The following is a 13716-nucleotide window of genomic DNA, read 5'->3' as shown; positions in this document are numbered from 1 at the left end:
GTAGGACTTCGCCAAGTTCTAAGGTGCTGTTGGCAAAAGGATCATCATTGTATAATCGCGTATACTCAGAATCAGAAACACTTTTATTGCCAGGTATGTGAATACACGAGGAATTTGACTCCGGTACCATTTAGCTTTCATAGTACAACACAGATAAAAGCATATACACAAAACAAACAAACAAACAAAACAAAGGAATGGTGCAATAGTCGGGAATAATAGGGAGTGCGAGAGTGTCTCCCAGCAGTGACCTTCTGGGGGAAATGTTGCCCCAGCAATGGCTTTGATCGAGGCTGGTGCTGTTCAGGGAGCCTAATGTCGATAAGATAGAGATTGCTTGGTCTTTCGAACAGACGCAGTCTTTACACGTCCACACCACTCTTGGTTATACTCTTGGTATAGTTCCTTACTCTTGTCAGTAAGAGAAGGGATGTATGCTTTTGGGCAGCCTCAGGGGATGTTTTGTTTTGCTACCTTCCATACTAGATCTTGAAAGTTATTGTAGTTATTTGGGTGTGTGTTAATGTGGCCAATTTCAGCATCCAGTTTGGTTGCAAACTTTTCCCATTTGGCCTTCCAGAAGTTAAATCTGAGGATAGGCTTGGTGTTTATCGGACTTATGACAGGTTTGGCTTGGACGACAATTGGTCGATGTTGTGACCTTGGGATAGGTTCTGCAACAAGTTTTACAAAGTTACTGAGGTGTCTGGATAACACAAAGACAAGGTCAGGATTATAGCCCCTTCACCATCGTGCACTCTGCAGTGATGGTTTATCTTTTGCATTGTGGAAGAGGGTCAGGTTTTGGGCCAGAGCCCATGTCTCTACTGCATCGCGATTGCTGTTGGTTTCGCTATATCCCCAAGAGGTGTTATGGCTATTGAAATCGCCCACAATGAGCCATGTTTTATTGTCAAATTTGTGGTTAAGAGGCTATCTGAATGGAACAGATGGAGGTTTATACACAGATATGCTGGAGATCAGTGTGTTTTTCCTTGGAGGATCTCAATTCCATTCTCTGATAAATCATCACTTTGGAGAATGGTTGATTTATTTCGTGCATATATTGCACTTCCATGAACAGGGTTTGGGTGATGGATAATGAGGTGCATTCCAGGTATATCAGGTGGCACTGAGTCCTTATGGGTCTCCTGTAGAAAGATTACGTCAGCATTTAGGGTAGCACATAATTCTGCTTTGGTAGTCGAGAGTCCTTCAGCGTTGAAGCTGATTATCTTTAGTGGGGACATCTCTGAGGGCCGAGGGTCTATCCTTTTACCACCCTAGAGAGAGATCATGGCTTTGTGTGTTGCAGCAGTTGGTCTCCATGAAGGATTAACAGGGGCACCACTGGAAGGTCTGCTACTTGCCCCCAAGATAGGGGTACCTAGGATGCATATAACTTCTACCCAGATTTGATTTCTCATGGGGCCAGAGTGAGCTACACTGCCATTGACGGTCATTAATTAATTAATTAATTAATTAATTAATTAATTAATTAAACAAACCAGCCCCCAGGTCAGAAAATGTCAGGATGGTATGCTGAAATTGAAATTAAAACAGGAAACAATGATTTGTAAATAAGCTTTGACCTGTATTGTACTCAAAACAATAGAACAGCACATTATTTGATGTTTTACCTCATGGATATTTTTGTTTTTCAAAATAAACACTTATTTCAATTTTGATTCTTGCAACACATTTCAAAAAAAGTTGGGACAGTGAAGCATTTCCCACTTTATAATGTTTCCATTCCTTCTCACAACACTTAAAAGATGTTTAGGGACTGAAGACACCAAGTGATGAAGTGTTTCAGGTGTTATTTTGCCCCATTCTTCCTGCAAACAGGTCTTAAGATATGCAACAGTACGGGGTCGTCACTGTCATATTTTCATTTTTAAATTCTCTTGCACATTCTCTATTCAGGACAGAGGGGACAGGCACCCTGTTCTTCCACAGCCACGCCTTTGTAATGTATGCAGAATGTGGTTTTGCATTGTCTTGAAATCTCCCTGGAAGATATGTCATCTTGAAGGCAGCATATGTTACTCCAAAATCTCAGTGTACTTTTCTGCATTAATGCTACATCACAGAAGTGTAAGTTACCCTTGCCAAGGGTACTGACACAATCCCATACCATAACACACTCTGGCTTTTGGACTTGTTGCTGGTAACAGTCTGGATGGTCCTTTTCCTCTTTGGTCCAGAGCACACAGTGTCCATTTCTTCCAAAAAAGTCCTGGAATACTGATTTCTCTGACCACAATACACATTTCCACTGTGTGATGGTCCATCCCAGATGCCTCCAAGCCCAGAGAAGTTGACAGCATTTCTGGACACAGTTAACATAAGGCTTCCTTTTTGCACAGTAAAGTTTTAACTGCCATTTTTGGATGTAACTCTGTATTGTGGCGCTTGACAAAGGTTTGCCAAAGTAGTCCCGAGCCCATGTGGTTCTATCAGCTATAGATGAATGACTGTTCTTGATGCAGTGCCGTCTGAGGGATCAGAGAGCACGGGTGTTCAGCTTAGGCTTGTGCCCTTGCCCTTTACACACTGAAATTCCTGCAGATTCCTTGAAACATTTAATGATATGATGCATTGTGGAGAGTGACATATCCAAATCCCTTCATATCCTTCTTTGAGGAACACTATTTTTAAATATTTCAATAATTTTCTCATGCATTTGTTGACAAACTGGAGATCCTTGTCCCATTTCTGCTCCTCAAAGATTAGGCCTTTCCTGGATATTGATTTTGTACCAAATCATGTTTACAATTTTAATTTTTTTTAGCTTTTCCATAGTGATATATATATATATATATATATACACTTAATGGCTGGGAAACCACTACAACTTGCACCAATTACAGTGGCTCCATTGTACCTAATCTGCATATCTTTGAACTGTGGAGGAAACCAGGGCACCCAGAGGAAACCCACACAGACACGGGGAGAACATGCAAACTCGACACAGAAAAGCCCCTGTCAACTGTGAGATTCAAACCCAGAACCTTCTTGCTGTGAAGTGACACTGAAAACCACTGTACCACCCATTGCTGTCACCTGTTTCAAATCACATCATTATTTAATTGTTTTACCTCATTACTAGCCCTAAATCGCCCCTTCCCAACTTTTTTGGAATGTGTTACAGGCCTGAAACTCAGGAATGGATGTATATTAACAAATGAAATGAAGTGGACCAACAAAACATGAAATATCTTGGGTTCATTCTGTCTGCAATGAAGTACAAGGCAAAGTACATTTAGAAATCACTGCTTTCTTTTTTTTATTTGCACTTTCCACACCATCCCAACTTTTTTCTGATTTGGGGTTGTATAATTATTAATATTCATAGCAGCAGCATAGTATTACTGTTATAATCCTCATTATTAATAGTCATTAATAATAACTACGCCAGTGCCAGGACCTGGTCTCCCCTCCCAGTACTAACCAGGCCCTTAAGGCACATCGGGCGGCACCGATCTCTGTTTCAGTAGCCCTCAGCCTCTCGCCTATAACATTCTAGAGTTACAGTGGGGGGTTGAGTCCTCTGGTACCTGTGAGAGTTTAACTCCCTAATTACATCTGTATTGTGGCGTGCCTCATCAAATGGCAGTAGGTACCATTTTTATGATGGTCTTTGGTATGACCGACCACAAGTAGAACTTCATGGTCTCCCAGTCAAGAGGCGGACACGCTAACCACTAGGCCAGCTCGCAGTTAATAGTAGTGCCAGTAGTAGCATTATAGTTGTTGTTAGTAGTGATGGAGGTGACGGTATTAATAAAATATTAGTAGTAATAGAATTAGTCATATTAACAGTAGCAATAGTAATAGTAGTAGTAAAAGTCAAGGTTTGTTGATTATTATATTAATATATTGGTTCTTTTTACAGTAAAATGATCAATTTGTCTGTCCCTGACACCATTGATGAGAGAACCATCAATAAGAAGAAGCTCACACCTTTCACCATCCAGGTAATAAAATCCTGACACAAATTTTCTTTGGCCTTTAAGAAATTTTCACACCAAACATGGGCTTTCTTTATTTTTTCCTTAATTGTTGTGATATGTCCATCCTTCACATCACTTACTTTATTACTAGGAGCACAAGTCAAAAGCTACTGATATAGCATTCTCAGCCCTGAGTTTATTTTAGTAGTTACTGTAAAATATGTTCGACTTTCTTGCTGAAATTCTGTCTGTAACACTCACTAGTGACATGTCACCCCTTGTAAAAAACAGTGCAGTTTTTTTCCACACTTAATTGAAGGGGGGGGTCAGTTGTTTTGGGGGGTTTTGAGTGCAGGGTAGTTAATTTAAGAAACACACCTCTGAGTAGTGCACTTCTATTCATTTTACCTGCAGGATGACTGCTTGTGTCACTACACCATGGTGTGTTTGTGTTAAAATTGTTTGTTGTGTCTTAACCACTAAACCCCAATATCTGATTAGTCAGTGCATTCCCTCATCCCAGCTTTGTTCATTTAATTCATCTCATCTCATCTCATCTCATTTTCTTCTGCTTATCCGGGGCCGGGTCGCGGAGGCAGCAGTCTGAGCATGGAATCCCAAACTTCCCTCTCCCCAGACACCTCAGCCAGCTCCTCGGGAAGAACACCAAGGCGTTCCCAGGCCAGCCGAGAGACATAGTCCCTCCAGCGTGTCCTGGGTCTTCCCCGGGGCCTCCTCCCGGGGGGACATGCCTGGAACACCTCCCCAAGGAGACATCCAGGAGGCATCCGAAAGAGATGCCCGAGCCACCTCAGCTGATTCCTCTCGATGTGGAGGAGCAGCGGCTCTACTCCAAGCTCCTCCCAAGTGACTGTGCTTCTCACCCTATCTCTAAGGGAGTGTCCAGCCACCCTGCGAAGGAAACTCATTTTGGCCGCTTGTATCCGCGATCTTGTTCTTTCAGTCATTACCCAAAGTTCATGACCATAGGTGAGAGTCGGAACGTAGCTTGACTGGTAAATCGAGAGCTTCGCCTTTTGGCTCAGCTCCTTCACCACAACAGACCAGTAAAGCGAACGCATCACTGCAGAGGCTGCACTGATCCACCTGTTGATCTCACACTCCATCCTTCGCTCACTCATGAACAAGATCCCGAGATACTTAAACTCCTCCACTTGAGGCAGGACTTCTCCACCAACCTGAAGAGGGCAAGCCACCCTTTTCTGGTCGAGAACCATGGCCTCAGACTTGGAGGTGCTGATTCTCATCCCAGCCACTTCACACTAGACTGCAAACCGCCCCAGTGCATGCTGAAGGTCCTGGTTTGAAGAAGCCAACAGGACAACATCATCCGCAAAAAGCAGAGATGAAATCCTGTGGTTCCCAAACAGGCCCCTGGCTGCACCTAGAAATTCTGTCCATAAAAATTATGAATAGAACCGGTGACAAAGGGCAGCCCTGCCGGAGTCCAACATGCACTGGGAACAGGTCTGACTTACTGCCGGCAATGCGAACCAGACTCCTGCTCTGTTCATACAGGGACCGGACAGCCCTTAGCAAAGAGCCCCGAACCCCATACTCCCAAAGCACCCCCCACAGGATACCACGAAGGACACGGTCGAATGCCTTCTCCAGATCCACAAAGCACATGTGGACTGGTTGGACAAACTCCCATGAACCCTTGAGCACCCTATGAAGGGTATAGAGCTGGTCCAGTGTTCCATGACCAGGACGAAAACCACATTGTTCCTCCTGGATCCAAGGTTCGACTATTGGCCGAATTCTCCTCTCCAGTACCCTGGAGTAAACCTTCCTGGGGAGGCTGAGAAGTGTGATTCCCCTATAATTGGAGCACACTCTCCGGTCCCCTTCCTTAAAAAGAGGGACCACCACCCTGGTCTGCCACTCCAGAGGCACTGTCCCTGACCGCCATGCGATGTTACAGAGGCGTGTCAGCCAAGACAGCCCCACAACATCCAGAGACTTGAGATACTCAGGGCGGATCTCATCCACCCCCGGTGCCTTGCCACCGAGGAGCTTGCAAACCACCTCAGTGACTTCGGCTTGTGTAATGGACGAGTCCACCTCTGAGTCATCAGCCTCTGCTTCCTCAATGGTAGATGTGACAGTGGGATTGAGGAGATCCTTGAAGTATTCCTTCCACCATCCGACAATATCCCCAGTCGAGGTCAACAGCTCCCCACCCACACTGTAAACAGTGTTGGCAGAGTACTGCTTCCCCCTCCTGAGGCGCCGGACGGTTTGCCAGAATTTCCTCGAGGCCGACCGATAGTCCTCCTCCATGGCCTCACCGAACTCCTCCCAGTTCTGAGTTTTTGCCTCCGCAACTGCTCGAGCTGCAGCATGCCTGGCCTGCCGATACCTGTCAGCGGCCTCAGGAGTCCCGGAGGCCAACATGGCCCGATAGGACTCCTTCTTCAGCTTGACGGCATCACTTACTTCTGGTGTCTACCACCGGGTTCGGGGATTGCCGCTACGACAGGCACCGGAGACCTTGCGGCCACAGCTCCAAACAGCCGCATCGACAATGGAGGCAGAGAACATGGTCCACTCAGACTCAATGTCCCCTGCCTCCCTTGTAAGCTGGGAGAAGCTCTCCCGAAGGTGGGAGTTAAAGACCTCCCCAACAGAGTGCTCGGCCAGATGTTCCCAGCAGACCCTCACCATACGTTTGGGCCTGCCAGGTCTGTCTGGCTTCCTCCTCCGCCAGCGGATCCAACACACCACCAGGTGGTGATCAGTTGACAGCTCAGCCCCTCTCTTCACCCGAGTGTCCAAGACATAGGGCTGGAGATCAGATGAAACGACAACAAAGTTGATCATCGACCTCCAACCTAAGGTGTCCTGGTGCCATGTGCACTTATGGACACCCCTATGCTCGAACATGGTGTTTGTTATGGACAAACCGTGACTAGCACAGAAGTCCAATAACAAAGCACCACTCGGGTTCAGATTGGGGAGACCGTTCCTCCCAATCATGCCCCTCCAGGTGTCACTGTCGTCGCCCACATGAGCGTTGAAGTCCCCCAGTAGAACAATGGAGTCCGCAGTCTGAGCACCTCTCAGTACCTCACCCAGGGACTCCAAGACCCTCTTGTTCACTGGGGTAAACTCCAACACATGGCAACTGAGCTGGGGAGCTATATGCAAGCCCACACCAGCCCGCCGCCGCTCACCGTGGACGACTCCAGATAAGTGGAGAGTCCAGCCCCTCTCGAGGAGCTGGGTTCCCAAGCCCAAGCTGTGCGTTGCTCATTTAATTAAAAAAACAAACAAACAAAAACCCAGAGATAAATGAAAGCAGTTCTTGCTATTGAGCTCAGAGCTCTGGTGGAATGAATAATGAGCACTTTCACTAATTACGTCTTAGCAAGTGGAAAAAAAAAAACATTACAGTGAACCAAATTAAGTAAAGAAAGTCTAAAAATATGTTTAATAATCCTATATTTGGTTTATCATCATCTTGTAATAGGAAATACAGATACATTTGACTATATTCAGGATTGTTTTACTTGCTGGGAAGTCATGCTTTGAATGAGCTGCTGCTGTAATCATAAAGACTATCTTGTGCTCATCTTAGAACTCTTATTCACAATCATTATCATACTGAACATACAATCTTCTACAGCTGTATACTGTAACAATTTATAATCCCTCTCTCTGTGTCACCCAGAAGAAGTCAGGTTCCTTCTCAGAGAGATTTTCTTCTCACTGTTGCCTCTGGCTTGCTCATTACGGATCTAAATCTATATCCAGATTTTTGTAAAGCTGTCATTGTGACAATTGTTAACACTTTACTGCATGTCTATGAGTTAAAGTCCATAGACTCTCTGCTCACAGTGTGTGTGCATGTGTGTGTGTAGGAAAATCTAAACCTGGCTTTGAACTCATCCTCGGCTATTGGCTGCCATGTTGTGAATATCGGAGCAGAGGACCTGAAGGAAGGCAGGCAACATTTGGTTCTCGGTCTTCTGTGGCAGATCATCAAAATTGGCCTGTTAGCTGATATCGAGATCAGCAGGAACGAAGGTATACTAGTATACTAATCATGTGCTGATACATGTGCATACAGTCTGTAACTATATTCAACAGGAATAATATTATCTGATATTATCTCTCTAACCAGCTAGTGTTAGATAGTTAGATAGCTAGTTAGCGCCACTTAACACATGGCTAACAAAACTAACTCTGTAAAACGGTTAGGCAATTATTGTGATAATCAATTTAAACAATTTATAATGTAATAATCAATCAATAATAACAATCAAATGTTTTCAAACAATGTTTTGTTGGTTTTGGAGTGTGTGTGTGTGTACTTGTTTTTACAAACCGAGTTAGGACTCTTTTGAGAAGTGAGGACATTTTGGCTGGTCCTCACTTTTTCAAGGGGCTGTTTGAGGGTTAAGACTTAATTTTAGGATTCTGGTTAGAATGAGGTTTAGGTTAGGGTTTGGGTTAGGGTGGAGCTAGGGTAAGAGATGGGGTTAGGCATTTAGTTGTGATGGTTAAGGTTAGGGTAAGGGGCTATGGAATGGATTATATTAGTCCTCACAAAGGTGTGTGTGTGTGTGTGTGTGTGTGTGTGTGTGTGTATAGCCTTGATTGGTTTGCTGAGGGATGGTGAGGATCTAGAGGATCTGATGAAGCTTTCCCCTGAAGAACTGCTCCTGCGATGGGCCAACTTCCATCTGGAGCAGGCCGGCTGCCCAAAAATTAACAATTTCAGCTCTGATATTAAGGTAAACACACACACACACATACAGACACAGAAAGAGAGAGTGTGTGTGTGTGTGTGTGTGTGTGTGTGTGTGTGTGTGTGTGTGTGTGAAGAAAGGGACATTGTTTTTGTTTTGTTTTTTTAATAGCTGAAAGTGTGTGTTACTCTTGTTTCCAGGATTCCAAGGCTTACTACAACATCCTGAACCAGGTGGCTCCAAAAGGAGATGAAGAAGGCATCCCTCCCATCCCTATCGACATGTCTGGATTGAGGGTAACATAATATGAGTTAAACAGCCGCAAAACCGGATCACAATTATATATAAACACGGTGAAGCTAAATTTATCCAAACTGAGAATGTAAAAAATAAAACAAACACAAAGAACATGAAACAAATGAAAAACATTAGACAACTTTTATACAGTCTCTGTGTCTGTTCCCTGTTTATTACACTGAGGTATCATGGAGCATTAGGTAGAGCAATAAAGCACTGAATTCACACTCCTGCATAAAACCGATGATGATTCTGGGACTATTACTGATTGATAACATGCTTGCTAGCTAATTAATTAATTAATGGCACAGAGTTAACTGAAAAACTTTACATATCTAAAGCTGTGATGATGTATGAGTATTATGGTATAGCTATATAATCTCAAAGAAATCTGAAGTAGATATCCCATTAATATCATCACCATCATGCCATATCACAATAGACATAAAAAGAAATAATGATTTCAAGATGATGCATTGCATATTTGATTATAATGACGCACAAAGCCATGTTGTGTTCCCAAGTCAGCTTTAAACCGTATCAGTTTCCTGAACCAAATAATCAAACTCTTGCACTGCTGCTGCAGTTTTCTGACATCATGTAAGCAGGTCCTGTGACCTAGTTTAGCTATCTCATGACACTTGTGTTTCTCTCTAGGAAAAGGATGATCTGAAAAGGGCAGAGCTCATGCTGGAGCAGGCCGATCGCCTCGGCTGTCGTCAGTTTGTCACAGCGACTGATGTTGTGCGAGGAAATCCTAAGCTTAATCTGGCCTACGTGGCCAACCTTTTTAACAAATACCCTGCTCTGAAGAAGCCTGAGAACCAGGACATTGACTGGAGCTCCATTGAGGGTAAGTTCCTGTCAGTGATGTGAACGTGTTGGACCACTAAAAGACCATCAAAAATATGACCCTTTTGTAGCAGGTAGTGTTGCTCCAAGGTCTCCTGAGCTCAAGTTACTTCCTGTGTGGATTTTCACTTGTTCTCACTGCGTCTTTGTGGGTTTCCTTCCACCTCCCATGGTAGTACATGGAGTAGTGACTCCAAACTGCCCTCAAATGTGTGTGTGAAGTGTCCCATCCTGCCTTTACCCAGAGGTTTTCCTTTTTCTTCATTAGGTGAGACCAGGGAGGAACGCACTTTCCGCAACTGGATGAACTCCCTTGGAGTTAATCCTCGTGTCAACCATCTCTATGTGTAAGAAAACTCAATTTTCCCTCCACCATATCAGCTAAATGATAGAAGGATGAAAGATGAACAGAGTGTATGTGTGTTGCAGGGACCTGGCTGATGCTCTGGTCATCTTCCAGCTCTATGAGAAGATCAAAGTACCTGTAGATTGGGACAGAGTGAACAAGCCTCCATATCCCAAACTTGGCAGCAACATGAAGAAGGTGAGCTCAGAGTCATCTATAACAAACTGAATTTATAGCCAAGTTAAGGTTGTATCACCCAGAAGAGGATGTGCTTATACTTGTTTCAGTAGAATGTTGCTCAAATACTTTATTCAACCAGTTTCTAAATGGTAAAAGAAAACCATTTTGATGTAAAGGTGGTAGCAGGTCCACTGTGGCAATACAACTGATTACCAACTCTTTAACTTTGTCTCCTTAAGGCCTCTGCATGCTCTTGCGACAAGGCTTTCGCAGACAGCTTTTCGCAGACAGTTGTAATTTATCGTTGAGCGGGGAGTAATAGGCGTGCGCGATGTTATTCACCGCTACAACGCAAGGGGGCGCGAAGTCGCGAAATCGCTAGGAGTAGTTGGTGGGTGTGGTTAGTGGAGTGTTTATCCTCCGGTTACTTATGCCGCTTTGCCACTACAAACGCGGCTGAGCCGTGCCGTGCTGAGCGGGGCTGTTGGAGTTGCATTTCGACTACAACCGCGCTGAACCGTGCTGGCTGGAAGTGGGTGGACACATTGGGTGGAGTTAGCGAAAGTGGGTGGACGTCAGGTGATGTCGTTAAGCAGCGCAAACAGTGACATCAGTGAGCTTTTAAGCGGTAGTCTCACAACCCGGATAGTAAACAATAAACATGGAGGACATGGAGTCCTTAGTGTTGCTGGTCTTGGTGCTGTGGCTTGTTGTCACCGACAACGCGGACAGATACTGGCAAGAGCGTATAGATGAGGCGAGGCGCATAAGGCTTCAGAAATTCTCGTAATTCGTAATTCTTCTTCCGGGTTTGCGGTGTTTACAGATCCCAGCGTGCTCGCGGGGCGTGTGTGGGCATGTGAGGACACTCCTCCTCACCAATCAGTGCACAGGGGAGTGTCTGCTCACGCCCCCAGCCTCACTCGGCACGGCTTGGCTCGCTTCAGCCCCACTCCAAAACGGTGCGAGTTTTAGGGGCTAAGCAGGGCTGAAGCGAGCTGAGTCGTGCTGGTTTTTGGTAGTCGAAACACGAGCCGTGTCGGGCTGAAGTGAGCTGAAGCGAGCTGAAAAAGGGTAGTGGAAAAGGGCCTTTATAATGACTAGAACTGGAGTCGTATAGATGTACGTACTTCCTCACTTCCTCGATCAACCGCTCTTCGTGCTGCTCCATCTTCGCTCGTGTTTTTAAAAATGGCGTTCGTGAAAACAAACCAAACCGGGAAAGTAGGGAAGCGGAAGTGCGTGTACAGCGGATGTAGAGTGGACCAATCGGAGCCCTCTTGTCTGCGACGCTGTCTGCGAGGCTTCTGCGGTGGTCACAATTTTTGGGAGGTGCGCGCAGAGCGTCTGCGAAGGGGGGGGCTACGCAGACGCTATCTGCGACACCGTCTGCGAGGACTGCGTTGTCAGCATAAATTGGCCTTTACAGGGAAAGTCATTAGATCATCAATTTAACATTTCTTATTTTAATTTGTGTAATATTAGCCAAAGATGATATAGATCTCATACTATACAAGTCCCTGTGAATGAGCCTACTATCAGGGCTTCTAACCAATCACAACCATCAATATAAAGGCCCTGTGGTATAATTAATAGTTATTCCACGAAATCGAGTCATACATGAGCTGACAGCCGAGGAGGCGCATAGCACCGAGTTGGCTATAAGCCATGTATGAGGAGATTGTGTGGAATAACTGTCTTATTATATCCACATTTACTAGATTTTGAGAAACAGAGCATTTTTATTTTTTGCAAATTTGATAAATAAAAGCTTTCTACAAAACATCTGACAAAATCATTTCAGCTTAGGTGGACTTCTTAAAAACCTATCGATGGCTGCATGAATTGACTTTAGTGTTGGTTTTTTTGTAGAAAGTGCTGTCTTGCTGCCGTGCAGAGGTATAGAATAGCTTTAGACATTTATTTAATTCTTCCTTGGACATTTCAAACTTCGAGAGTTTGTACCAGTGTAAAAAAATTCAACAAATTTTAATGCTTAAAGATGAAGAATGTAAACAAACCAGCAAAATGACAGTAGCAGTTTGTGAAAAATGCTATAATAATAATTTTTGAAAAATAAAAAAAGATACATTCTTACAATCAAATACTTTCATTCCATATTTTGTTGCTTTTTTTGTATTTTTGGTGGTTTTGTTTTTGAGTAGCGGTTTTATTTCATCCTCGGTTGGTTCAGCAACTCTCTCCGCCATTTTGTTTTTCCCTACTCATGGTATATGAGCTGATAGCCTAGTAGTAGAGTAGCCAATCAGAATGCACAATTGCTCATATCCGGTGAATGTGGATATAATAATTAAGTAATATCACATAAGACGGAGTGCCTGTGGACTCGTACCTCTGACCAAATTACAGCCATGCTGATTTTCAGTACAGCAGCACAACCTCAAGTGTGATATTGCAAGATAATATGGAGATGTGATATTTCTGACACAATATGGTGGAACATTCTGTTGATTTTTGCTCCACTAGCAGAAATAGAGCCTGAAGAAGCTGCACTCACTTTATAGCACGTCAGCTAGCTGGCTAGCTCACTCATATTGATTTGGACATTTCCGATAAAGGTGCATCTGATAAAATTGGTGTCCATTTTTCTCTTTCTTCTTCATCTGACGAGATGAAAATCATTTTCATGGTTGATAATGATGGTAAAACTACTGTAGTGTCCGTTTCAAACTAGGAAGCAGAATTTTGTGTGGCAAACACAGACAAGTCGAGTGATGCATACAGTGAAACGTCCCTGTGCAGTTATACCAAATATCAGCACTCTTAGAATGCTGATCAAACAAATTAGCAGACTGTGACTGTTGCATAATGAGACATCACATGTAGTGGAGTGCACTAACTGAATACACACTACATTTTAGATGTTAAGACATGACAGCAGTGAACACAGTTTCTAAACAGTGTTCAAGTTATTTTAGTTTTCAAACAGGTAAAGAATAGTATATCTTGGTTTTAAACCATACATTCTTGACTAATAAAGATACACTTAATAAACTGGGGTATTTGATAACTGATGAGCTCAGGAACAAAAAAAATTGTCTTAATTGATTTGAATATGTGATGTTTATTACAATTGTTGCTCACACACATCATTTGTTGCTATGGTGTTGATTGGCAGCTGGAGAACTGTAACTACGCAGTGGAACTGGGGAAGAAAGAGGCAAAGTTTTCTCTGGTGGGCATCGCTGGGCAGGACCTGAATGAGGGCAACCGCACACTCACTCTCGCTCTGCTCTGGCAACTCATGAGGAGGTGAGCTGTTTCATTATCAATCATCATCATCATCATCAGAAAAATATTTATGTGGAGAGTTGATCATCAGGTCGTATTTTTTTTACTCTTGATTTTT

General features: G+C 43.8%; 1 protein-coding gene across 1 annotated transcript in view; it reads left to right on the top strand.

Annotated features, from left to right (window-relative positions):
* lcp1 (lymphocyte cytosolic protein 1 (L-plastin)) overlaps positions 1–13716 on the top strand; it is a 33469-nt gene that overhangs the window by 16422 nt on the left and 3331 nt on the right. Inside the window, exons 6-13 of the mRNA XM_060937234.1 lie at positions 3899–3980; positions 7841–8006; positions 8574–8716; positions 8872–8967; positions 9626–9821; positions 10089–10167; positions 10250–10364; positions 13486–13619. Of these exons, the coding sequence (XP_060793217.1) occupies positions 3899–3980; positions 7841–8006; positions 8574–8716; positions 8872–8967; positions 9626–9821; positions 10089–10167; positions 10250–10364; positions 13486–13619 (1011 nt within the window). The remainder of the gene's footprint in view (positions 1–3898; positions 3981–7840; positions 8007–8573; positions 8717–8871; positions 8968–9625; positions 9822–10088; positions 10168–10249; positions 10365–13485; positions 13620–13716) is intronic.

The sequence above is a fragment of the Neoarius graeffei genome, chromosome 13 (assembly GCF_027579695.1).
Source record: "Neoarius graeffei isolate fNeoGra1 chromosome 13, fNeoGra1.pri, whole genome shotgun sequence".
Classification (NCBI taxonomy): Eukaryota; Metazoa; Chordata; class Actinopteri; order Siluriformes; family Ariidae; genus Neoarius; species Neoarius graeffei.
This window is presented reverse-complemented; position numbering and strand designations above follow the sequence as displayed.